Genomic DNA, 25,919 nt, shown 5'->3' on the forward strand with positions numbered 1-25,919 from the left:
CACTACCTTGTATCCTTTTCCCTCTCGCTCTCATCCAACACTTCCCACACTGCCCCTACTCGGATGGTATCGCGCCGTCCCAACCTTCGCTCTCTCTCCCCCGCTACTCTCTCCTCTTCCATCCTATCATCTCTTCCCTCTGCTCAAACCTTCTCCAACCTATCTCCTGATTCTGCCTCCTCAACCCTCCTCTCTCTTCCCTTTCTGCATCCTTTGACTCTCTATGTCCCCTATCTTCCAGGCCGGCTCGGTCCTCCCCTCCCGCTCCGTGGCTTGACGACTCATTGCGAGCTCACAGAACAGGGCTCCGGGCAGCCGAGCGGAAATGGAGGAAAACTCGCCTCCCTGCGGACCTGGCATCCTTTCACTCCCTCCTCTCTACATTTTCCTCCTCTGTCTCTGCTGCTAAAGCCACTTTCTACCACTCTAAATTCCAAGCATCTGCCTCTAACCCTAGGAAGCTCTTTGCCACCTTCTCCTCCCTCCTGAATCCTCCTCCCCCTCCCCCCTCCTCCCTCTCTGCAGATGACTTCGTCAACCATTTTGAAAAGAAGGTCGACGACATCCGATCCTCGTTTGCTAAGTCAAACGACACCGCTGGTTCTGCTCACAGTGCCCTACCCTGTGCTCTGACCTCTTTCTCCCCTCTCTCTCCAGATGAAATCTCGCGTCTTGTGACGGCCGGCCGCCCAACAACCTGCCCGCTTGACCCTATCCCCTCCTCTCTTCTCCAGACCATTTCCGGAAACCTTCTCCCTTACCTCACCTCGCTCATCAACTTATCCCTGACCGCTGGCTACGTCCCTTCCGTCTTCAAGAGAGCGAGAGTTGCACCCCTTCTGAAAAAACCTACACTCGATCCCTCCGATGTCAACAACTACAGACCAGTATCCCTTCTTTCTTTTCTCTCCAAAACTCTTGAACGTGCCGTCCTTGGTCAGCTCTCCCGCTATCTCTCTCAGAATGACCTTCTTGATCCAAATCAGTCAGGTTTCAAGACTAGTCATTCAACTGAGACTGCTCTTCTCTGTATCACGGAGGCGCTCCGCACCGCTAAAGCTAACTCTCTCTCCTCTGCTCTCATCCTTCTAGACCTATCGGCTGCCTTCGATACTGTGAACCATCAGATACTCCTCTCCACCCTCTCCGAGTTGGGCATCTCCGGCGTGGCCCACGCTTGGATTGCGTACTACCTGACAGGTCGCTCCTACCAGGTGGCGTGGCGAGAATCTGTCTCCTCACCATGCGCTCTCACCACTGGTGTCCCCCAGGGCTCTGTTCTAGGCCCTCTCCTATTCTCGCTATACACCAAGTCACTTGGCTCTGTCATAACCTCACATGGTCTCTCCTATCATTGCTATGCAGACGACACACAATTAATCTTCTCCTTTCCCCCTTCTGATGACCAGGTGGCGAATCGCATCTCTGCATGTCTGGCAGGCATATCAGTGTGGATGACGGATCACCACCTCAAGCTGAACTTCGGCAAGACGGAGCTGCTCTTCCTCCCGGGGGAAGGACTGCCCGTTCCATGATCTCGCCATCACGGTTGACAACTCCATTGTGTCCTCCTCCCAGAGCGCTAAGAACCTTGGCGTGATCCTGGACAACACCCTGTCGTTCTCAACTAACATCAAGGCGGTGGCCCGTTCCTGTAGGTTCATGCTCTACAACATCCGCAGAGTACGACCTTGCCTCACACAGGAAGCGGCACAGGTCCTAATCCAGGCACTTGTCATCTCCCGTCTGGATTACTGCAACTCGCTGTTGGCTGGGCTCCCTGCCTGTGCCATTAAACCCCTACAACTCATCCAGAACGCCGCAGCCCGTCTGGTGTTCAACCTTCCCAAGTTCTCTCACGTCACCCCGCTCCTCCGCTCTCTCCACTGGCTTCCAGTTGAAGCTCGCATCCGCTACAAGACCATGGTGCTTGCCTACGGAGCTGTGAGGGGAACGGCACCTCAGTACCTCCAGGCTCTGATCAGGCCCTACACCCAAATAAGGGCACTGCGTTCATCCACCTCTGGCCTGCTCGCCTCCCTACCACTGAGGAAGTACAGTTCCCGCTCAGCCCAGTCAAAACTGTTCGCTGCTCTGGCTCCCCAATGGTGGAACAAACCCCCTCACGACGCCAGGACAGCGGAGTCAATCACCACCTTCCGGAGACACCTGAAACCCCACCTCTTTAAGGAATACCTAGGATAGGATAAAATAATCCTTCTCACCCCCCCCCCTTAAAATATGTAGATGCACTATTGTAAAGTGGCTGTTCCACTGGATGTCATAAGGTGAATGCACCAATTTGTAAGTCGCTCTGGATAAGAGCGTCTGCTAAATGACTTAAATGTAAATGTAATGGTGGCTGCATTGCTTGCTTATGATTGGTAGTCAATGGTGACTGCATTGCTTGCTTATGATTGGTAGTCAATGGTGACTGTATTGCTTGCTTATGATTGGTAGTCAATGGTGACTGCATTGCTTGCTTATGAGTGGTAGTCAATGGTGACTGTATTGCTTGCTTATGATTGGTAGTCAATGGTGACTGTATTGCTTGCTTATGATTGGTAGTCCATCGTACCTGTATTGCTTATTTTGATTAGTTTTCCACCGTACTTGTATTTTTTGGTTTTTGATTGGTTGTCCATCGTATCCAATAAGGACCATCTCAATCTTGCCCTTTATCTGTATAAGGCTGTATCACACCCGGCCGTGAATGGGAGTCAGATAGGGCGGTGCACAATTGGCCCAGCGTCGTCCGGGTTTGGCCGGGGTAGGCAGTCACTGTAAATAAAAATTTGTTATTAACTAACTTGCCTAGTTAAATAAAGGTAAAATCAAATAAATAAATATCTATGAGTCTTGTGATGGCTGTAGGGGCCAATTCTGGTGGCAGACAGGGCATGTAAAGGCTGGGTTGAAGGGCCATGTGACAGGGCATGTAAAGGCTGGGTTGGAGGAGGCAGGGGACAGGGCATGTACAGGCTGGGTCGGAGGGCCAGGGGACAGGGCATGTAAAGGCTGATTTGGAGGGCCAGGAGACAGGGCATGTAAAGGCATGGTTGGAGGGCCAAGGGACAGGGCATGGAAAGGCTGATTTGGAGGGCCAGGAGACAGGGCATGTAAAGGCATGGTTGGAGGGCCAAGGGACAGGGCATGGAAAGGCTGATTTGGAGGGCCAGGAGACAGGGCATGTAAAGGCATGGTTGGAGGGCCAAGGGACAGGGCATGGAAAGGCTTAGTTGGAGGGCCAGGGGACAGCTCTATAAGCATGCTTCTTCTCACAATTAATTTACAGTTGTTGTTTACATTGTTCCTCAATGCAGTGGAACCAGTCTTATATGCAGCAGGAAGTCCTGAAGGGTGGATGTTGCTCTTCTTCTGGGTTGTTTTAATCTGGTCCTTGAAACATTATAGTGTCAAACTATATCTGTCTGTACAAACCCAAAACATGAAATTAATGTATGGTTTGCTGTAAGTTAAAGTCAATGTGACATACTGTACTACAGTAGGAAAGGGATTCATCGAAAATCTAACACCAGAGACCGAGAAACATGTAAAACCCATTTTACAGTGTTTTTGTAGCTCATCAGCCAAGGCTGCTCCACTGTTACCATAGCAACGTGGTGCCAGACTACCTCTCCATTGGTAGACCAGTAGACATTTAATTTATATTTTTGTGAGGCCTACGCTCCTGAACGTTCCCCTACATTGGTGGTGTTGTTCTTCAAATTAATTAAAGCACAACTAGGGCAATGACGCTCAGTGGAGCAATCAACTTTTATTAACGATGCAGCACCGTAATAACATGTTCAGTACAGATCTATGGTAGCCATGGCGACAAAGGTATAATTGGTCTTCGGAATTAACATATGCTTTCATTTGAGTCTAGTCATGTGTAAGGATCTATTCCGAGCATTAGTACAGGAACATAATCTACCACAACACGTATGTATGAGTTGAATGGTTTGCCAAATTCCATGTTGTGTTGGTGTGTTTACAGCACCATAGTAATGCTACGTCATGCATGCCATGATGAAGCAATCTGAGCAGGTATCATTGAGACAATGTGCACTGAATGGAACTCCAATCATATCCAATGAGGCTTTGGGGTTACGTTTGGTAGATCCGACAGATAGAAGTGTAACACAGGACATATAGTCTACCGATGGGATACTGTTTCTGATTCTTACAGAGCAATTTACTATAACTTGTAGCATACTAATCAACCCTGCCAAATTGTTGGACTGCAGATAGTGTCTCAAACTCAGTATGCCAGAAAACAGACTTTGCTTTTCAACATTAGGGTGCAAGTGTTATTCTGTCCACAGTACACCTTTCTATATTTCCCATTGAATGTTTTTCCATTTGTGCGTGTTCCATCCTTTTTATATGCACAAATGAACAGACAATACTGAATAAGTAAGCTGGAGCTTTCACACACATTCAGCTCGAGCAAAGAGGGAGTCTGTTTGGTTTCCATGGCAACCGGGCTCTCTGTCTAGTTGGATGAAACAGTCATTCTATACAGCAGTAGTAGCTAATATAACACTATGCCAAGACATCATTAAAGAGAGTGCTGCTTGGCCAAAACCTCTGTGCTGGTATATTTAGAGAAGTCATTATTTATGTACTTTGTCTTTAGCTATGACTACACAGACAAATCTAATAGCATCCCTACCAGCTGCAGTGTTGTGTTCTTATACCTGCATGATGCATGGATTGATGAGAATCAATATGTCTTTGAATATAGTATTGTCTTTTGTAGAATTAAATATTGCCTGTGTGAACAACCACAATAACCACAAAATCATTGTTTGTTCTATGTTTCATATGCACAAGTTAGGAAACAAATGGCTATTGTAATATGTTTACTGAGGTTTTTACTTCTCACTTCATAATATGCGGTCAGTTTATAGTAACTGGAAGAAATCAAGGGACAACTGCTGTAAAGTAGATGTTTTATGTGACCCGATACATAGTAAACCCTCCCTCCCCCACCCACCCACCCAAACAACCAATACGTGGGACATATGTTCATGAAACAGGGACGGGGAGTGTGGGTGGGTGTTGTCAGAGACTGAGATCTACTGTTTTCTGTGCTGCTACAGAGCGGCTGCCGGAAGAGCCCCCGACCCCCAGACCCAAAAGAATCCCACAATGCCTCCCTCAACCTCAGTGGTCCCCTCGAGCAACCTCATAGCCACACCACCACACTGCTACACCAAACAAGAGCATGATTGAGACATGTCACCATGTCACCCCCAGCCTATAGTTGGCTGAGGAGAGAAGTTCAGCGAGGTTCTACTCATCTAACCTGTATGTGGCCTCTTACCCACGCTTGCTACACTTGATTGCTGATGTGGAGTTAATTGGGATTCAGTTGTGAGAAATAAATAAATAAGGAGGATGAGATGAAAATGAGATTCTCCCGACGGGCATCACCAGTGAAGAGATCAAAGAACAGACCCCATTTTGTTTGGTAGTGTTTTTTCTCTTTTCCATATCTTTCTTCTTCTGTTTAATCTCAGGTGTAATAGCACAGATGCAAATTGTGAAAACAGGAAGTAAATAAAAAAGTACATTTTGTGTGTACTACGTCACCACAAGTGTCAGCAACAGAGATATTTTCAATGTTGTCATTCTGTTGACCCTCACTCTGCTTCTATCTGTGATGGTAGTAGCACATTTGTCATCATCACAAAGGTGCCTTTCGACCGTCATAGAGACAACAGATGTCACATGCTGCCATAACAGTTTTTTATTATTTTGAGAGGGAGCGAGAGAGAGAGAGAGAGAGAGAGAGAGAGAGAGAGAGAGAGAGAGAGAGAGAGAGAGAGAGAGAGAGAGAGTGATAAAGAGGGAGAGGTGGAGGGGTAGAGGTTATAGAGGGAGAGAGAGAGAGAGAGAGACAACAGATGTCACATGCTGCCATAACAGTTTTTTATTATTTTGAGAGGGAGCGAGAGAGAGAGAGAGAGAGAGAGAGAGAGAGAGAGAGAGAGAGAGAGAGAGAGAGAGAGAGAGAGAGAGAGAGAGAGAGAGAGCAAGAGAGAGAGAGAGAGAGAGAGAGAGAGAGAGAGACTAGCCATTCCTGACGTTTGCCAATCTGCCACGGACTAAGATTACATTTACATTTAAGTCATTTAGCAGACGCTCTTATCCAGAGCGACTTACAAATTAAGATAATGTGTAAAGGATTGTACACCATTGTACAAAATACTTGATACCCAGCTATGGTGTGCTCTGGTGTAATTCTGAGACTTCAATTACAACAGGGACATGCTCATGTCCAAGTCATATCCAAGTGTTTATTTGTGTGTGCATACAGTGGGGCTCAAACGTATTTAGTCAGACACCAATTGTGCAAGTTCTCCCACTTAAGAAGATGAGAGAGGCCTGTAATTTTCATCGTAGGTACACTTCAACTATGACAGACAAAATGAGAAATAAAAATCCAGAAAATCACATTGTAGGATTATGGTAGAAAATAAGTATTTGGTCACCGAAAAACAAGCAAGATTTCTGGCTCTCACAGACCTGTAACTTCTTCTTTAAGTGGCTCCTATGTCCTCCACTCATTACTTGTATTGATGGCACCTGTTTGAACTTGTTATCAGTATAAAATACACCTGTCTACAACCTCAAACAGTCACACTCCAAACTCCACTATGGCCAAGACCAAAGAGCTGTCAAAGGACACCAGAAACAAAATTGTGAACCTGCACCAGGCTGGAAAGACTGAATATGCAATAGGTAAGCAGCTTGGTTTGAGGAAATCAACTGTGGGAGCAATTATTAGGAAATGGAAGACATACAAGACCAATGATAATCTCCCTCAATCTGGGGCTCCACGCAATATCTCACCCCGTGCGGTCAAAATGATCACAAGAACGGTGAGCAAAAATCCCAGAACCACACGGGAGGACCTAGTGAATGAGAGAGAGCTGGGACCAAAGTAACAAAGCCTACCATCAGTAACACACTATGCCGCCAGGGACTCAAATCCTGCAGTGCCAGACGTGTCCCCCTGCTTAAGCCAGTACATGTCCAGGCCTGTCTGACGTTTGCTAGAGAGCATTTGGATGATTCAGAAGAAGATTGGGAGAATGTCATATGGTCAGATGAAACCAAAATATAACTTTTTGGTAAAAACTCAACTCGTCGTGTTTGGAAGACAAAGAATGCCAAAGAATCCAAAGAATCCAAAGAACACCATACCTAATGTGATGCATGGGAGTGGAAACATCATGCTTTGGGGCTGTTTTTCTGCAAAGGGACCAGGACGACTGATCCGTGTAAAGGAAAGAATGAATGGGGCCATGTATCGTGAGATTTTGAGTGAAAACCTCCTTCCATCAGCAAGGGCATAAATCCTGTTAAGGAAGTAGAGAATTCAGGCAGCTTTTCGCAGCTTTTTGTTAAAAATCGCGCAACATTTCAGCGCCCTGCTATTCATGCCAGGAATATAGTATAGGCATATGATTAGTATGTGTGGATAGAAAACACTCAGACGTTTCTAAAACTGTTTAAATCACGGCTGTTGCTTTAACAGAATGTGCGTTTCATCGAAAAGTGCAGGGAAATCTGTTTACTGAAAATGGAAAAATATATCCTTCAGCGACTTCAAGGAATTGTTCAAAGTGAACCGAATTAAATAGGGCCGAGGTTTCAGTGCCTACAGCTTCCACACGTTGTCTAGAGTCTTGTCATTTGATTCGCAATTGATTATTGGTCTAACCGGTTCAAGGGAACTCCTTCCCTCCGGTCTCCGACCGGATGTTTTGATCGAGCTCTCTCCGGACATGTTTTATACACGGACAGCAAAAGAAATTACATCGCCTCCTGATGAATTTTATCGCTTATTAACGTGTACTAATACCTAAAGTTGCATTAGAACAGTATTTCGAAGTGTTTTGTGAAAGTTTATCGTCGACTTTTTGAATTTAAAAAAATGACGTTACATTATGAAACGCTATTTTTTTCAGTTTATCACACAGTATTCTTAGATCGATATCTAGGCTATATATGGACCGATTTAATCGAAAAAAGACCCTAAATGATGTTTATGGGACATCTAGGAGTGCCAAGAAAGAAGATGGTCAAAGGTAATGAATGTTTTATATTTTATTTCAGCGTTTTGGTTTGCGACGGCTAACGCAAAATCTGCCGTGTTAGGTGACGTTGCAGTATTTTGAGGGTGCATGGTATCAGATAATAGCTTCTCATGCTTTCGCCGAAAAGCATTTCACAAATCTGACTTGGTGGATAGATTCACAACGAGTGTAGCTTTAATTCAGTATATTGTATGTCAATTTTAATGAAAGTTTGAGTTTTATCAAAAACTGTACGTGGCGCACTTGAAATTTCCACTGATTGATGTTCCCACAGCGGGAGCACTTCCCTAACAAGGATGAAACGTGGCTGGGTCTTTCAGCATGACAATGATCCCAAACACACCGCCCGGGCAACGAAGGAGTGGCTTCGTAAGAAGCATTTCAAGGTCCTGGAGTGGCCTAGCCAGTCTTCAGATCTCAACCCCATAGAAAATATTTGGAGGGAGTTGAAAGTCCGTGTTGCCCAGCAACAGCCCCAAAACATCACTGCTCTAGAAGAGATCTGCATGGAGGAATGGGCCAAAATACCAGCAACAGTGTGGGAAAACCTTGTGAAGACTTTTGACAACGTTTGACATCTGTCATTGCCAACAAAGGGTATATAACAAAGTATTGAGATAAATGTTTGTTATTGACCAAATACTTATTTTCCACCATAATTTGCAAATAAATTAATTAAAAATCCTACAATGTGATTTTCTGGATTTTGTTTTCAAATTTTGTCTGTCATAGTTGAAGTGTACCTATGATGACAATTACAGGCCTCTCTCATCTTTTTAAGTGGGAGAACTTGCACAATTGGTGGCTGACTAAATACTTTTTTGCCCCACTGTATATGTATAAGTTATGGAAGGTACAGACACATTGACTCTCACGAGACACATTGACTCTCACGAACTTGAGTTCATTTCCTGTTTAGGATTCAATTGGTGAGTTCCCACCATCTTTAACATAGCTCCAGGTGCTACTTTTCCTCTCACCGAGAGAAACACCATTTAAAAACAACATTGACATTTGCCACTAAACAGATTCGGCTTTGAGAAAACCCATTGATGTTCTTTCCTCAATCTAGACTAACAGAGACATCATGGTGGGCCGTTGAGGGTCTTTCTAGTAAATTCTCTCTGTGCTATAGGGGGCTGAAATCAGAGCAGGAATCAGCCTGTGCAGTAACTAGATAAGTGACACGTACTCAGGCCACTGTGGGGAACGGGTGGTGGCTTACAGCTACAGCTCACAAACAGTGACACAGTGACAAATCCACTTTTACATAAAAGATCAGTCCTCGGGCTTTCTCTGCAGAGTTAGAGTAGTGTTATCTATTCTACTAGGAGTGAACGGATGACGACGGTGATGTTGATGAGTGTGTGTGTGTGCATATGTTATGATAATAATTGGTCTAATCAGTGCTACTTTCTTCTGGGGCTAGAACCCATCACTTGCAATTAAAACACTTGCATTTAAAAGGCAACATTTACATATTATCTCCAAAAGAAACAACAAATGTGATTAATTTCAAAATGTCATTTTCATCAAAACATCAAACAGATGACCAAATGACCAAATTAATTTCCCTGTCCCCAAAAAAATCATACTTCATTATGCGCCCAGCTGCCGTCTATTTGAGCAAATATCACCTGTCAAGTATAATTGAGCTTGATAGAAACACAGTCCAACAGTCTGCTTCTCAAATATAGTGGCTGAAAAGGGAAAAGTAATGCTCTAAAACAACCTGTCATGAGCACGAAACAAGGCCAGCAACATTATAAAACAGCCTGTTATGGAGAAGGAAACGAGGACGCTAACACTCTGAAACAGTTTATCATGGAGCAAGAAACAATGCCAGCAACACTCTAAAATAGCTTGCCATGGAGCAGGAAACAATGCCAGCAACACTCTAAAATAGCTTGCCATGGAGCAGGAAACAATGCCAGCAACACTCTAAAATAGCTTGCCATGGAGCAGGAAACAATGCCAGCAACACTCTAAAACAGCTTATCATGGAGCAGGAAACAAGGCCAGCAACACTCGAAACTAGCCTGTAATGGAGCGGGAAAGGAGGACAATAACACTCTAAAACAGCTTATCATGGAGCAGGAAACAAGGCCAGCAACACTCTAAAACAGCATGGAAATGAGGCCAGCAACACAATAAAATAACCTGTCATGGTGCAGGAAATGAGGCCAAAAACACTCCAAAACAGCTTGTCATGGAGCAGGAAATGAGAACAGCATTCTATAGCAGCCTGGAAATGAGGCCATTAACACACTAAAACAACCTCTCATGGAGCAGGAAACGAGGCCAAAAACACTCTTAGACAGCTTGTCATGGAGCAAGAAACGAGGACAGCAACGCTTTAAAAAAGCCTTTCATAGAGCAGGAAACGAGTCAAGAAACATTCAAAAACATCTTGTCATGGAGCAGGAAACGAGGCCAGCAACACTCTAAAACAGCCTGTCTTGGAGCAGGAAACGAGGACAGAAACACACTAAAACAGCTTATTATGGAACAGGAATTGAGGACAATAACACTTTAAAACAGATTATCACAGAGCAGGAAACAAGGCCAGCGACACTCTAAAAGAGCATGTAATGGAGCAGGAAAGGAGGACAGCAACACAATTAAAATACCTGTCATGGAGCAGGAAACAAGGCCAGCAACACTCTAAAACAACCTGTCATGAGCACGAAACAAGGCCAGCAACATTATAAAACAGCCTGTTATGGAGAAGGAAACGAGGACGATAACACTCTGAAGCAGTTTATCATGGAGCAAGAAACAATGCCAGCAACACTCTAAAACAGCTTATCATGGAGCAGGAAACAATGCCAGCAACACTCTAAAATAGCTTGCCATGGAGCAGGAAACAATGCCAGCAACACTCTAAAATAGCTTGCCATGGAGCAGGAAACAATGCCAGCAACACTCTAAAATAGCTTGCCATGGAGCAGGAAACAATGCCAGCAACACTCTAAAATAGCTTGCCATGGAGCAGGAAACAATGCCAGCAACACTCTAAAATAGCTTGCCATGGAGCAGGAAACAATGCCAGCAACACTCTAAAATAGCTTGTCATGGAGCAGGAAACAAGGCCAGCAACACTCGAAACTAGCCTGTAATGGAGCAGGAAACAATGCCAGCAACACTCTAAAATAGCTTGCCATGGAGCAGGAAACAATGCCAGCAACACTCTAAAATAGCTTGCCATGGAGCAGGAAACAATGCCAGCAACACTCTAAAATAGCTTGTCATGGAGCAGGAAACAAGGCCAGCAACACTCGAAACTAGCCTGTAATGGAGCAGGAAACAAGGCCAGCAACACTCGAAACTAGCCTGTAATGGAGCGGGAAAGGAGGACAATAACACTCTAAAACAGCTTATCATGGAGCAGGAAACAAGGCCAGCAACACTCGAAACTAGCCTGTAATGGAGCGGGAAAGGAGGACAATAACACTCTAAAACAGCTTATCATGGAGCAGGAAACAAGGCCAGCAACACTCGAAACTAGCCTGTAATGGAGCGGGAAAGGAGGACAATAACACTCTAAAACAGCTTATCATGGAGCAGGAAACAAGGCCAGCAACACTCGAAACTAGCCTGTAATGGAGCGGGAAAGGAGGACAATAACACTCTAAAACAGCTTATCATGGAGCAGGAAACAAGGCCAGCAACACTCTAAAACAGCATGGAAATGAGGCCAGCAACACAATAAAACAACCTGTCATGGTGCAGGAAATGAGGCCAAAAACACTCCAAAACAGCTTGTCATGGAGCAGGAAATGAGAACAGCATTCTATAGCAGCCTGGAAATGAGGCCATTAACACACTAAAACAACCTCTCATGGAGCAGGAAACGAGGCCAAAAACACTCTTAGACAGCTTGTCATGGAGCAAGAAACGAGGACAGCAACGCTTTAAAAAAGCCTTTCATAGAGCAGGAAACGAGTCAAGAAACATTCAAAAACATCTTGTCATGGAGCAGGAAACGAGGCCAGCAACACTCTAAAACAGCCTGTCATGGAGCAGGAAACGAGGACAGAAACACACTAAAACAGCTTATTATGGAACAGGAAACGAGGCCAGCAACACTAAAACAGCCTGCCATGGAGCAGGAAGCAAGACCAGCCACACTCTAAAATAATGTTTCATGGAGCAGGAATTGAGGACAATAACACTTTAAAACAGATTATCACAGAGCAGGAAACAAGGCCAGCGACACTCTAAAAGAGCATGTAATGGAGCAGGAAAGGAGGACAGCAACACAATTAAAATACCTGTCATGGAGCAGGAAACAAGGCCAGCAACACTCTAAAACAACCTGTCATGAGCACGAAACAAGGCCAGCAACATTATAAAACAGCCTGTCATGGAGCAGGAAATGAGGCCAATGCCACTCTAAAACAGCCTGTCATAGAGCAGGAAGTGAGGACGGCAACACGCCGAAAATAGCCTGTCATGGTGGAAAAACGAGGCCAACAACACTCTTAAACAACATGGAAATGAGTCCAGCAGCACACTAAAACGACCTGTCATGGAGCAGGAAACAAGGCCAGCAACACTCTAAAACAGCCTGTCATGGAGCACGAAACAAGGCTAGCAACATTATAAAACAGCCTGTCATAGAGCAGGAAACGAGGACAGCAACACACGGAAACAGCCTGTCATGGAGCAGGAGACGAGGACAGCAACACTCTAAAACAGCTTGTATTGTAGCAGGAAACAAGGCCAGCAACACCCTAAAATAACATGGAAATGAGGCCAGCAACACACTAAAACTACCTATCATGGAGAAGGAAGCGAGGGCAAAAACATTCTGATACAAGTTGTCATTGAGCAGGTGACAAGGACAGCAACACTCTAAAACAGCCTGTCATTGAGTAAGAAATGAGGCCAGTATAAGACATTGAAACAGCTTTTCATGGAGCAGGCAACGAGGGAAAAAATACTCTAAAACAGCTTGTCATGGAGCAGGAAACGATAACAGCAACACTCAAAAACACCTTGTCTTTGAGCAGGAAACGAGGCCATCAACACTCTAAAATAGTATTTAATAGAGCAGAAAATGAGGACAACAACACTAAAGCAGCCTGTCATGGAGCAGGAAACGAGGACCATAACAATCTGAAACAGCTTATCATGGAGCAGGAAACGAGGGAAAAAAATCTAAAACAGCTTGTCATGGAGCAGGAAACGAGGGAAAAAAATCTAAAACAGCTTGTCATGGAGCAGGAAAGGAGAAAATGTAAAAAATGTAAATGAGAACAGCAACACTTCAAATAATATATAATAATATAATACAGCAGCAAACAAAGCCAGCAACACTAAAATGGCCTGTCATGGTGCAGGAAACGAGGACAGTAACACTCTAAAAAAGCTTGTCGCAGAGCACGGAACAAGGCCAGCAAAACTATAAAACAGCCATTCATGGAGCAGGAAATGTGTACAGTAACACTCTAAAACAGCTTGTCATGGAGCCGGAAACGAGGCAAGTGTCATGACGTGGCCCTCTTTGGGTATAGTGAGTGCCTTCTCCCACTCTTCCTCTTACACCCAGGTTCTGTTATCTCAGGTCATAAATTCCTGGAGGAGACTCTCTCCCTTATAGAGAGAGGGTTCACAGTAGAACAAAGGAACTTCTTCTACCTCACAGAACTTGAGAACTGAACAATATCCATGTTTTGGAGAATGTGTAAATGGTCGGTGAACAATTCACCTACGACCAGTCCATTTTGTCTAATATTTGTGACCTGTTTATACAAGAGTCTCCGTTATGAGATTTGCATCTAATTATTGTATAAAATGAATGAGTAAAGAATAAACTATTTATGAATTTATGTCATGTGATTTTAAACTGTTTAATGAAAGAAAATCCAATTCCATTTTATTGTTTAACGAAGTCATTGGCTGGCCCATGAGAACAGACCTTGATATGGCATCATGGGACAGCCCTTTCCTGCTGTTCCGAATTTAACCCCCACCTGGAGAAGCCCACTGGAGACCATGCGTACCTCGATTCCCGAGAGGGCTAAAGTTTGAGTAGAGACCATGCATTCCTCAGTCATCTGAGGGAGCTAGGGTTGTAACGATTGTTGAATTCCTAACCACACCATGCAGAGCATTGGCTACACTGGTGAAAATGGTTCAACTCTGAGACCATCAATACCGACAGAATAAGAACAAATCTTCGATACTAATTATTAGTCTGCAGCTAGAATTTATGTCGACCTGGAATGCGAAGACCGACAACCGCCGAAACATCTATTTTATAAGAACATTTCTGAATGTTACTCTGAAGTATCCATCTAACCAAAGACTCCAGGGATGCAGAGAGAATCTTGAATGAACTTTGCAGCAGAAAGACAGACGATTCCTACAGAGATCACGACGCGACACACTAAGCTTAAATATATATATTGATTGCAATTATTCCCGAATGAGTGAGCAAAGGATTAGCATTTCAATTATTATAATTATCAACCGTGTAGTGTCTTTTGTCTTTCGCGCCATTCTCAGTCAATTTGTCTACCAAGCCGTCATATCGGTTTAGCCCACTAGGGAACATCCCCTATCATTTCCTTGTAACCATATATATATATTGTTGTTTGTTTATGCATTTTTGTGATTATTTAGTATGTTAGTAAATCAATTATTAAGACAATTGATGTGTGGATGATTCGTAGCAAAGACTGGGTTTGTGCAGATAACCAACAACTTTCGACATTTGGAATGAGACTAACGTGAGGTAAAGAATGATTCATTAATTAGAAGACTAATTGGTCAGATATGAAAATATCTGAAAACTTATATTAGGAAAATGATAACTTTGTAATCTGAAGATTTTCCTTGGTGCCCCGACTTCCTGGTTAATTACATTTATGTGATTAGTTTAATCACGTAATAATAATTACAGAGAATTGATTTGATAAAATTAGTATTCACTTTAATGATGACAAAGACACGACAGAAGCCATACTCAAAAACAACCTCTCATGGAGCAGGAAATGAGGCCAGTGACACTCTGAAGCATCTTATCATGGAGCAGGAAATGAGGACAGCAACACTCAAAAACAACCTCTCATGGAGCAGGAAATGAGGCCAGCAACACTCTAAAGCATCTTGTAATGGAGCAGGAAACGAGGCCAGCAACAATCTAAAACAGCTTGTCATGAAAAAGGAAACAAGGCCAGCAACACTGTAGAACAGATTGTCATGGAGCAGGAAATGAGGGAAAAAACACTTTAAAACTGCCTGTCATGGAGCAGGAAACGTGGACAGTAACACTCAAAAACAACCACTCATGGAGCAGGAAATGAGGCCAGCTACAATCTAAAGGATCTTGTCATGGAGCATGAAATGAGAACAGCAACACTCTAAAACAGACTGTCATGGAGCAGGAAACGAGGCCAGTAACACATTGAAACAGCCTGTCAAGGAGCAGAAAACGAGGCCACTCAACACTCAAAAACATCTTGTCATTGAGCAGGAAACGAGGCCATCAATACTCTAAAACAGCCTGTCATGGAGCAGGAAACGAGTGCAGTAACACTCAAAAACATCTTGTCATTGAGCAGGAAACGAGGCCATCAATACTCTAAAACAGCCTGTCATGGAGCAGGAAACGAGTGCAGTAACACTCAAAAACATATTGTCATTGAGCAGGAAACGAGGCCATCAATACTCTAAAACAGCCTGTCATGGAGCAGGAAATGAGCCCATCAATACTCTAAAACAGCCTGTCATGGAGCAGGAAACGAGTCCAGTAACACGTTGAAACAGCTTCTCATGGAGCATGAAACAAGGCCACTAATATTCTAGAACAGCTTGTCATGGAACATAAAACGAGGACAGCAACACTCTAAAACAGCGTGTCATTTAGCAGGAAATGAGGACAGCAACACAATAGAACAACCTTTAACTGAGCAGGAAACGTGGACAGTAACACTTTAAAACAACTTATCATGGAGCAGGAAACGAACCCAGCAACACTCTAAAACAGCAGCAAACAAAACCAGCAACACTCTAAAATAGCTTATCATGGAGCCGGAAACGAGGCAAGCAACACTCAAGAACAGCCTGTCACGGAACAGGAAACGAGGCCAGTTAAATACACTCAGAGATCTCTAGGCCTTGAGAAAGTAATAATACTGTACCCCTTGACTATTGCAAAAAATTGTTTTGTTAAAGCCTGAATTATAAATGGATTACATTTTTTAAAGCTCACCCATCTAAACACAATACCCCATAATTACAAAAGGAAAACATGTTGTTGGAAATTATAGCAAATTCATTGAAAATGAATACCCCCTGAGTCAATACATGTTAGAATCACCTTAGGCAGTGATTTCAGCTGTGAGTCTTTCTGGATAAGTCTCTAAAAGTTGTGCACTCCTGGATTGTACTATATTTGTCCAATTATCTTTTTTTAAATTCTTCAAGCTCAGTCAAATTGGTTGTTGATATTTTCTAGACAATGTTGTTGATCCATCCTCAGTTTTCTCCTATCACAGCCATTAAACTCTGTAACGGTTTTAAAGTCACCGTTGTCCTCATGGTGAAATCCCCGAGTGGATTCCTTCCTGTCCAGCAACTGAATTACGTAGGATGCCTGTATCTTAGTAGTGACTAGGTGTATTGATACAGCATCCAATGTGAAATTAATCAATTCACCCTGCTCAAAGGGATATTCAATGTCTGCTTATTTTTATTTTTTACATATCTACCAATATGTGCCCTTCTGAATTTGAGGGACCTTACAGATAATTGTATGTTTGGGTTCCAGAGATGAGATGGCCGTTCAAAATCATGTTAAACACTATTGTTGCACGTAGAGTGAGTCCTTGCAACGTATTGTGACTTGTTAGCACGTTTACTCCTGAACTGACTTAGGCTTGCCATGACAAAGGGGTCGAATATGTATTGACTCAAAGACATTTTAGCTTTTCATTTTTAATTCATTAGTAACAATTTTAAAAAGCATCGGGTTGTGAACACTTTCTGAAGGCACTGGACATAATGACAAGATGCTCATGTCTCCGCCCTAACAGTGAGAGTCATTGCCCCCAATGCTGTTGTATATTTACTTGTCAACTCAAACACACACACACAAACTGCCATCACACTCCACAATAGAAACTGCACGACATTGTTGGGATTACAATTTGCAAATCCCCAAATCTGCGTTACAGTTATCTTCTCCAAACATTACTCAGATTACACATAAGTAAGTTTCCACCGTATGATTCCCTCCAAAACAACAGAGATAAGAAGTAGACACTTGGTTGGAAAGCATAGCGAATGGACACGGCACTGAAATAATAATATCATTTTCTGTCAGTCTGACCTCAAATTTCCCAACTAGGACCAAAGAGTTTCACCCAGACACTCTAGTCTAGAGGGGGTATTTCCCAATGCAAAGTACAGCGCACTTTCATTGGAAACCGGTTATACAGTATGAGACAGGCATTTATTGGCTTTTCTGATTCCTCTCCTTTTCTTCCAGTACCAGTTTTTGTGGGTTGTTTTTGTCTTGGGATGGGACATCATTGGATATTTTGATTTTGTGTGGAAAATTTGGTTGTAGTCATATCATTGTTCGATCTTACAGTACAGCACAGCCACTTAGGGCAGAATTACAGCAGTTAGCGTGTGATACAAATTTTATTTGATCGGATGCCACATCAATGGATGGCGTGCCGTGTCATCAACTAAAAGGATTAGGGTTAGCGTCACAAAATTGAACCGCCTTAAATTGGACCGCCTTAAACAATGCTATCCCCGATGACCCCTGACAAACCTTTAATTGACAGACAAACTTGACATATCAATAATGATTTTGGCAGGATATGAATGTGGGGCTGATAATTGCAGGCATTCAACTGAAATGTCTGCCTGGCATTAAGAGTGGTGTAAGGGATTTGTGAAATACTTCAGTGTTGAAGGAAGTAGGAGAATGCTGTGGTAGGATACTTGGTGGTGTCACTCTGTTTTGCTTTGGAAGTTGCTCCATATATTCCATGTAGCTTGGGTGTCCATATTTTCCAGGTAGCTTATGTGGACGATCATATTCACTTTCCCCCCACTTGTTAGACAGAAATTGTTTCTGCCAATAGAGTATGCATTAAACTAGGCCCAACAACTAATCAAACCTAAGTCCAAACCTGATGATAATTCAAGCCTGTCCAGCATGTTAACATCAAAGATGGCCATCACAGCCTATAAAGATGTAAAGCAGCAAGGTGTCCATTTTAGCCGAGGCAGCTAATATCTAATGGGTAGACTCCAATCCCCGGTGTCAGCAAGTCAACACAGTTTCACCGTGCTAGAGGCCAATGATGAATTGGATTAATTACAATGGACAGACATACATGTCCAAGTCAATAAGGCTGATTAACCTACACTTGAACAATATACATTTACAAGTGACACCCCAATATGCTGACCGTTGACCAAATGTTGTATGAATACAGCTGAACCACTGAGCCATTTAATATTCATATTGACAGTACCTATGCACAGCTACAGTCGCTCTGCATCATGTATATTACAGGACTTCTGTTTGTAATTCATGTGATGGGGCATAGGGATGGACTCACTCATTTGGGAGTGTGCAATAGTGAACTGTGTAATGTAACTAACTGCAAAATAAAAGGGCTGTGCAGGGTACAGGAATCATGGATGCTGAGATTATAGGCATGTGCAATAATATTATGTGCACTGCTCAGGGACGGATGATAAAGGGTCATGTATATGAGGGAGGAGAGAAGTTATGGGGAAGGGGGGGTTGAAGTCCTTCAGCTTTTTTTTTTTTCTATTTTTATTTTTTTTAATTTGCAGGTTTGATGTTATGTCTATCGCAGTGCATTTTCTGGTAAGTAAAGCAAATATCTGTGAGAAACAGACAATAAAGAATGATCTAATCTAATGATAGGAGAGTAAAGCAACTGAACTTTAATTGTATATGAATAAAAGCCTGTCCTTAAATTAGCATGGTCTTCCTTCCCAGCACAAGCTCTCCAAGGAACAATAAATAGTATAGGCCACAGTAGAGCCATAAGCGGCAATAGTATAGGCCACAGCAGAGCCATACGGGACAATAGTATAGGCCACAGCAGAGCCATACGGGACAATAGTCTTGGCCACAGCAGAGCCATATGGGACAATAGTATAGGCCACAGTAGAGCCATAAGGGACAATAGTATAGGCCACAGCAGAGCCATATGGGACAATAGTATAGGCCACAGTAGAGCCATAAGGGCAATAGTATAGGCCACAGCAGAGCCATATGGGACAATAGTATAGGCCACAGTAGAGCCATAAGGGCAATAGTATAGGCCACAGCAGAGCCATACGGGACAATAGTCTTGGCCACAGCAGAGCCATACGGGACAATAGACTTGGCCACAGCGGAGCCATAAGGTACATATAGATGTCAGTGCAATAGTGTAGCCCTGTATTGTACTGAATCTTTCAACTATCTCTCAGGATTTTTTTTTACCTCAAATGGCCTACCTATGAATGTAACTCAAGCAGAAACCACAACTGCTCAGAGTATAGGACTTACAGTATATAGGGCTCCCGAATGACACAGCGGTCTAAGGCACTGCATCTCAGTGCAAGAGGCATCACTATAGTTCCTGGCCTTCAAGCAGAAACCACAACTGCTCAGAGTATAGGACTTACAGTATATAGGGCTCCCGAACTGCATCTCAGTCCAGGCTGTATCACATGCAGCCGTGATTCCCCATAGGGCGGTGCACAATTGGCCCAGCGTCATCTGGGTTTGGCCAGAGTAGGCTGTCATTGAAAATAAGAATTTGTTCTTAACTGACTTGCCTGGTAAAACGTTATTAAAATATAGAGCGGGTCATATCAATGTCCATAGATATCCAACATGAAGATTTAATGAACTGTCTTTAACAATGGTTGCTCTTTTTCTTACATACATTCCCACTGTATTGAATTCTATAATAAAAGCCCATAACATTTTTACCAGTAGCTTTCAGATATTGTGCTGTTGTAAGGAAGAGCTCCCCAGGCATTGCTTATGGACAGCAAAAATACATGAATCAGCTAAAACAAGCCACTCCAGTGGCAGGGGCTCCTTTAGACAGTAGAAAGTTCATCAACATTCAAACTTAAATTTGTTACAGCACTTGTTTGAAGCCAATTGTCTCACAGTATAGCTCATTTTTAGAATCTTCGGTATCTTCTAATTTATGTCCTGTAATGACCTTGTTTTAATGATGGCGCAAATAAAAATTAACGTGAAAACAGACAATAAATTGCATCTTATCTTAACGTAACACTGTTATCCAATACTTAAGTATACTTCTCCTCATGACTGTTTTGCAACTTCTCTCGTTTCAGTCTGTTCCCAGTTCTCGAGAGGAGTTTACGCCATCTTTGGATTCTACGACAAGAAGTCGGTCAACACGATAACGTCGTTCTGTGGGACTCTGCATGTGTCATTTATCACCCCCAGCTTCCCGCTGGATGGAACTCATCAATTCATCATCCAGATGAGGCCTGACATCAAAGGACCCCTACTCAGCCTCATTGAGTACTACAAGTGGGACAAGTTTGCCTATCTCTACGACAGTGATAGAGGTAAGAGATACTAGTTTAACAGGACAGAATCTACCCCATTTAAATGAAAATGATGAAAGTCACTGGCTGACTACTTCCTCTATGGGCAAACAAATATGAAAAGTTTTGTTCAAATCAAAAAGGGTGCGGTCAAAAGACGATTGATTTCATGTGTAAAGACACTAAGGACAACAGGTTTGACTCAATAAATCAAACCTAAGTCAAACCCTTGATTGGTTGAGTTGAGTTTGGTAGCATTGGGTTGGAACAAGAGCCTGGACATTGTTTTGGTCCCCCAACTCACTCACTCACTCACTCACTCACTCACTCACTCACTCACTCACTCACTCACTCACTCACTCACTCACTCACTCACTCACACACACACACACACACACACACACACACACACACACTCACACAGACACACACACATTCCTTCACACTCTTCACATACAGTACAGTGCTTCTACTCTCTGTTTATTATCTATGCATAGTCACTTTTCCCCTACCTGCATGTACATATTACCTCAATTACCTCGACTAACTCGTGACCCCTGCACATTGACTCGGTACCATTCACCTTACCACAGAGGGGTTGTATTAGTGTGTAGCCCAAACTGTTAGGACGCTACAGACAGAAGTTGACAGATCGGCAGTACCGACTCCGGACGAGTCCCAAGATGCATGTGGGGGGTCGTAGATCAAACGGAGAACACCATCGTGTTCGTGAGGGTCTCATCTTTTCATAAAGGCCAAACCATTTGTATGCTACAGCCAATTTCGTGAGAAGACTGATTTTCAGGATGTCTCATGGTCTGACAAACACCACTCTAGCTCCATCACTATTCACCCCAGATGCAGAAGTGTGACATTAGCGGATGTGGTGGGTTGAGATTGAGAACATATCTCTGGCTTTAACTGACAGATTTTGGGGGAGATTCTTTTTATTTTGGTAATTTGATTTTCGCGGGGGAGCGGACATCAACTCTGGGGGCTTAAACAAGTCATTCAGAATGTTCTCACTTGTGTGGAATTAGAAAACGAGGCTTTTAAACTATAAACAATTTCCTAGTTACAAACACTTCCGTCAAGATGGCTTCCCCCTTCCTGACACACTCAAACCAGGAAGTGACTATGGGTGTGGCTAGGGAGTGACGTGGGTGGAGCCCACAGCCTATACATATCTCAAGGAACTGTGGAACCTTATGGGTTACAGAATAAAGAACACTGCTTTTTGCCCTTATTCAATCTTGACATAGAGGTTACTGTATATTAATAAAGATGACTTATTTTTGCAAACACTGTAAAATTCCCGAAGGTTGAAGAGAAGACAAGTACTGTATATGACACCCAACTGTGATTAAATTATATTACATTCAAACTACACCTACACAGGTATTCATGAAGTTACCGCCCTCTTGTCAACACATCTAAAGCTAACTAGAAAGCACTCAAGCAAATGAGAGAAGACTAGAACTGTCTATGTACTGCAAAGGTTATGCTTCTAGACTGTTTGCCATACATTTGATGTGACACGTTACATCCACATAAACGAGACACAGAGAGGGTTCATAGCAGTACCACACACTGAGAAAGGTACCAGGAGAACACGCTGTAAAGGGCATTGTGATGCATGACAAACCACTTGTCAGATATTATCAACTAGGACCATTGCACCTCCTGTGTGAGAGCTTGTTTCATGGCTCGCAGCAAAGTAGGAGGGCAGTTCCCTGACAGTGAGGGTTTTGGACCTTGGGGCGGTGGTCCCCGCATGTTCTGAAGAGTAGCTGGGTTTTCAAGTTACTGTTGTATAGAAATCAAGCAACAGAACGCTCTTTAAAAAATATATTTTGCTAGAGAATGACCTTGCTTTTGAAACTGTCTAAAAGTCTACGCACTCCAGAAATACTCAGGTGAAGTGATTGTTATAGCCCCAGTTATTTTTGTCTATGTGCATGGAAGCTTTCAACCTTGTTGATGCTTTTCAGTATGTTTTATTTGCTGTGTCGTGTATTAGGCTAAGGATGATGCATTGAGTTGTTGCCCTGGGGGATAATGCAATGTCAGACAGTACTTACCCTTTGTGATGACACCACTTGGCTTGACACTACTTTGAAAAGGACACAGGCCTAGACTTCCCCAAATGAAATCACATTCCATGTGACTGTCCTGGTAGCAAGGCTACAAGCAGTGGTGTAGTTGTAAAACAAATAGGTGGGTAAACGCTGATCGCTTTCCACGGTGAGTAAAGTAACGCTTCCTGTACTTTCAATGCATTTCTCTGCAAAAGGTGGGTAAACAGTCACGCAAAATAAAAACGGTAGGTAAACGGTATTTACATGCGTTTAACATCCACTACACCACTAGTTACAAGGCTTTCAACAAAGATTTCCATAGTCTAATTTTTGTAATGGAGGCAAGAGTAATATGCATAATACACATCATTGGGCTTGTATAAGAGTAGTTGAAAGGCACGATAGGATCCTATTACTTTTTATTATATGATGCTATCAGTCTTCATTTCCATGATGTCAAAATGAGAGTGATTTTGGATAGCAGTATGAAGTAGCACTTTCAGTTGGAGTACAGTAGGTGATGATACCTGATGATAGAAGCTAAGGGCGGGTTTCCAGAGTCACAGTGGAATGGAAGGCTGACCTAAAAGAGAGAAAATCTGAATGTGTGATTTTTACCGCTGTCTTTATGGACCAGCTTCTAACCTCAACACAGTGTGGTAGTGCTACTGGCTAATACAGGCTCTACTCTCTCTCTCGCTCTTTGTCTCTCTCTCTCCATTAAATTTTAGACATTTAGCAGACACTCTTATCGAGAGGAACTTACAATTATTGCATTCCTCTTAAGATAGCTATGTGGGACAACCACATACCACATGTTGTCTCTCTCTCTGTCTCTCTCTCTTTCTCTCTATCTCACTCTGTCAATCTCTCTGTCTATTTCTCTCTATGTATGTCTCTCTGTCTGCCTGTCTCTTTCTTGTACTCTCTATCTGTCTGTCTCTCTCAATCTCTCTCACGCTTTCTCTCTCTTTTCTACACTCTCTCTCGCACTCAATTAAATTCAAAGTGGCTTTATTGGCATGGGAAACATATGTTTACATTGCCAAAGCAAGTGAAATAAACATTAAACAAAACTGAGAAGAAACCAATTTAACAACAACATCAACAATACGAAATTTACAGTAAACATTGCACTCAATAAGGTTTCAAAAAGATAGACATTTTATCTTATATTATCAGCTATGTATAGTGTTTTAGTAATGTAAAATAGTTGTACTATGAATAGTGTGGGAAGATATGGTGGTATTTACAATCTTGTTTGTGCTCCACTGGTTGCACTATTCTCATGGCAACGGGCCACAAATTGTTCTGCTGTGATTGCACATTGTGGTATTTCACCTAACAGATATGGGAGTTTATCAATGTTGGGTTTGTTTTCAAATTCTTTGTGGGTCTGTGTGATCTGTAGGAAGTATGTGTCTCTAATGTGGTCATACATTTGGCAGGAGGTTAGGAAGTGCAGCTCAGTGAGCACATATCGTGTCTTCTCTTGAAAGCCAGGTCTGCCTATGGCAACCTCTCTCAATAGTAAGGCTATGCTCACTGAGACTAGTCATACTCTTAATTCTTCATTTTGTATACTCTTTGTTTAGAGCCAGAGAGCATTCCAATTTGCTCCGTTTTTTTGGTTGATCCTTACCAGTATCTTTTTGATATCTCATAACTTGGTTGAGTCTAATTGTGTTGCTGTCATGGGGCTCTGTTTGTGTTTGTGAACAGAGTCCCAGAACCAGTTGGCTGAAGGGACTCTTCTCTAGGTTAATCTCTCTGTATTTGAGGGCTTTGTGGTGGAATGTGTGGGCATCGCTTCCTTTCAGGTGGTTATAGAATTTAACAGCTCTTTTCTGGATTTTGATAACTAGTGGGTGTCGTCTAAATTTTGCTCTGCATGCATTGTTTGGGGTTGTACCAGGAACACAAACTATATTTTTGCAGAATTCTGCATGCGGTCTCAATTGGGTTTTTGTCCCATTTAGTGAATTTTTGGTTGGTGAGTGGACCCCAGACCTCACACCCATAGAGGCAATATGTTCTATAACTCACTGAAGCATTTTTTTGCCAGACCCTAATTGGGATATCAAGTTTTATGTTCCTTTAGATGGCATAGAAGGCCCTTCTTGGCTTGTCTCTTAGATCGTTCACAGCCTTGTGGAATTTACCTGAGGTTTTGATGTTTAGGCCGAGGTAGATAAAATATTGTGTGTGTTAAAGGGATACAGTGTCTAGCCAGATGTGTTGTCCTGGAAACTGGACCTTTTTTGGAACACCATTATTTTTGTCTTACTGTGATTCAATGTCAGGGCCTGAGTCTGACAGAATCTGTGCAGACTATCTAGATGCTGTTGTAGGGCCCCCTTGAATGGGAATAATAGCACCAGATCATCAGCAAACAGTAGACATTTGATTTCCGTGTCCGATAAGGTGAGGCCGGGTGCATCCCTGTCTATTGTTCTAGTGCCCTCGCCAATTCATTGATATAAATATTGAAGAGGGTGGGGCTCAAGTTGTCTTTCCCCACGGCCATGAGGAAAGAAATCTGTGTGTTTACTGCCAATTTTAACTGCACATTTATTGTTTGTGTACATTGATTTTATAATGTCATATGTTTTTCCTCCCACACTGATTTCCACCCATTTGTATAGCAGACCCTCATGCAAAATTGAATCAAAATACTTTTTGAAATCTGCAAAGCACGAGAAGACTTTGTTTTGTTAAGGTTTATTTGTTTGTCAATAAGGGTGAAAAGGTGTATACGTGATCTGTCATACGGTATTTTGGTAAAAAGCCAATTTGACATTTGCTCACGACATTGTTTTCACTGTGGAAATGTTAAAGTCTGCTGTTGATGATACTGTAGAGGATTATTCATATATTTATGTTGAAACAGATTTTCCACGGTAATTATTTGGGTCAAAGTTGTCTCCACTCTTCTGGATTGGGATGACCAGACCTTGGTTCCAAATATTGGGGAAGATCCAGAGCTGATGATGAAATTTAAGAGTTTAAAAATAGCCCATTTGAATTTGTGGTCTATATATTTTAACACCATAGGCCTTTTTGGGTTGGAAGGTTTGTATATTGTCCTGTAGCTCATCCAATGTAACTGTATCATCCAATGGGTTCTGGAAGTTTTTAATAA

General features: G+C 42.8%; 1 protein-coding gene across 10 annotated transcripts in view; it reads left to right on the forward strand.

Moving 5' to 3' along the window:
* LOC123993513 (glutamate receptor 2) overlaps positions 1-25,919 on the forward strand; it is a 65,178-nt gene that overhangs the window by 11,529 nt on the left and 27,730 nt on the right. For all 10 annotated transcript variants that reach the window (XR_006831460.1, XM_046295720.1, XM_046295723.1 and 7 more), the window contains exon 3: positions 20,481-20,720. Coding sequence is in view for 9 of the 10 variants with exons in the window: in XM_046295720.1 (XP_046151676.1) it covers positions 20,481-20,720 (240 nt within the window). In the remaining variant the exon portion in view is untranslated. The remainder of the gene's footprint in view (positions 1-20,480; positions 20,721-25,919) is intronic.

The sequence above is a fragment of the Oncorhynchus gorbuscha genome, linkage group LG13, assembly GCF_021184085.1.
Source record: "Oncorhynchus gorbuscha isolate QuinsamMale2020 ecotype Even-year linkage group LG13, OgorEven_v1.0, whole genome shotgun sequence".
NCBI classification, from domain to species: Eukaryota; Metazoa; Chordata; class Actinopteri; order Salmoniformes; family Salmonidae; genus Oncorhynchus; species Oncorhynchus gorbuscha.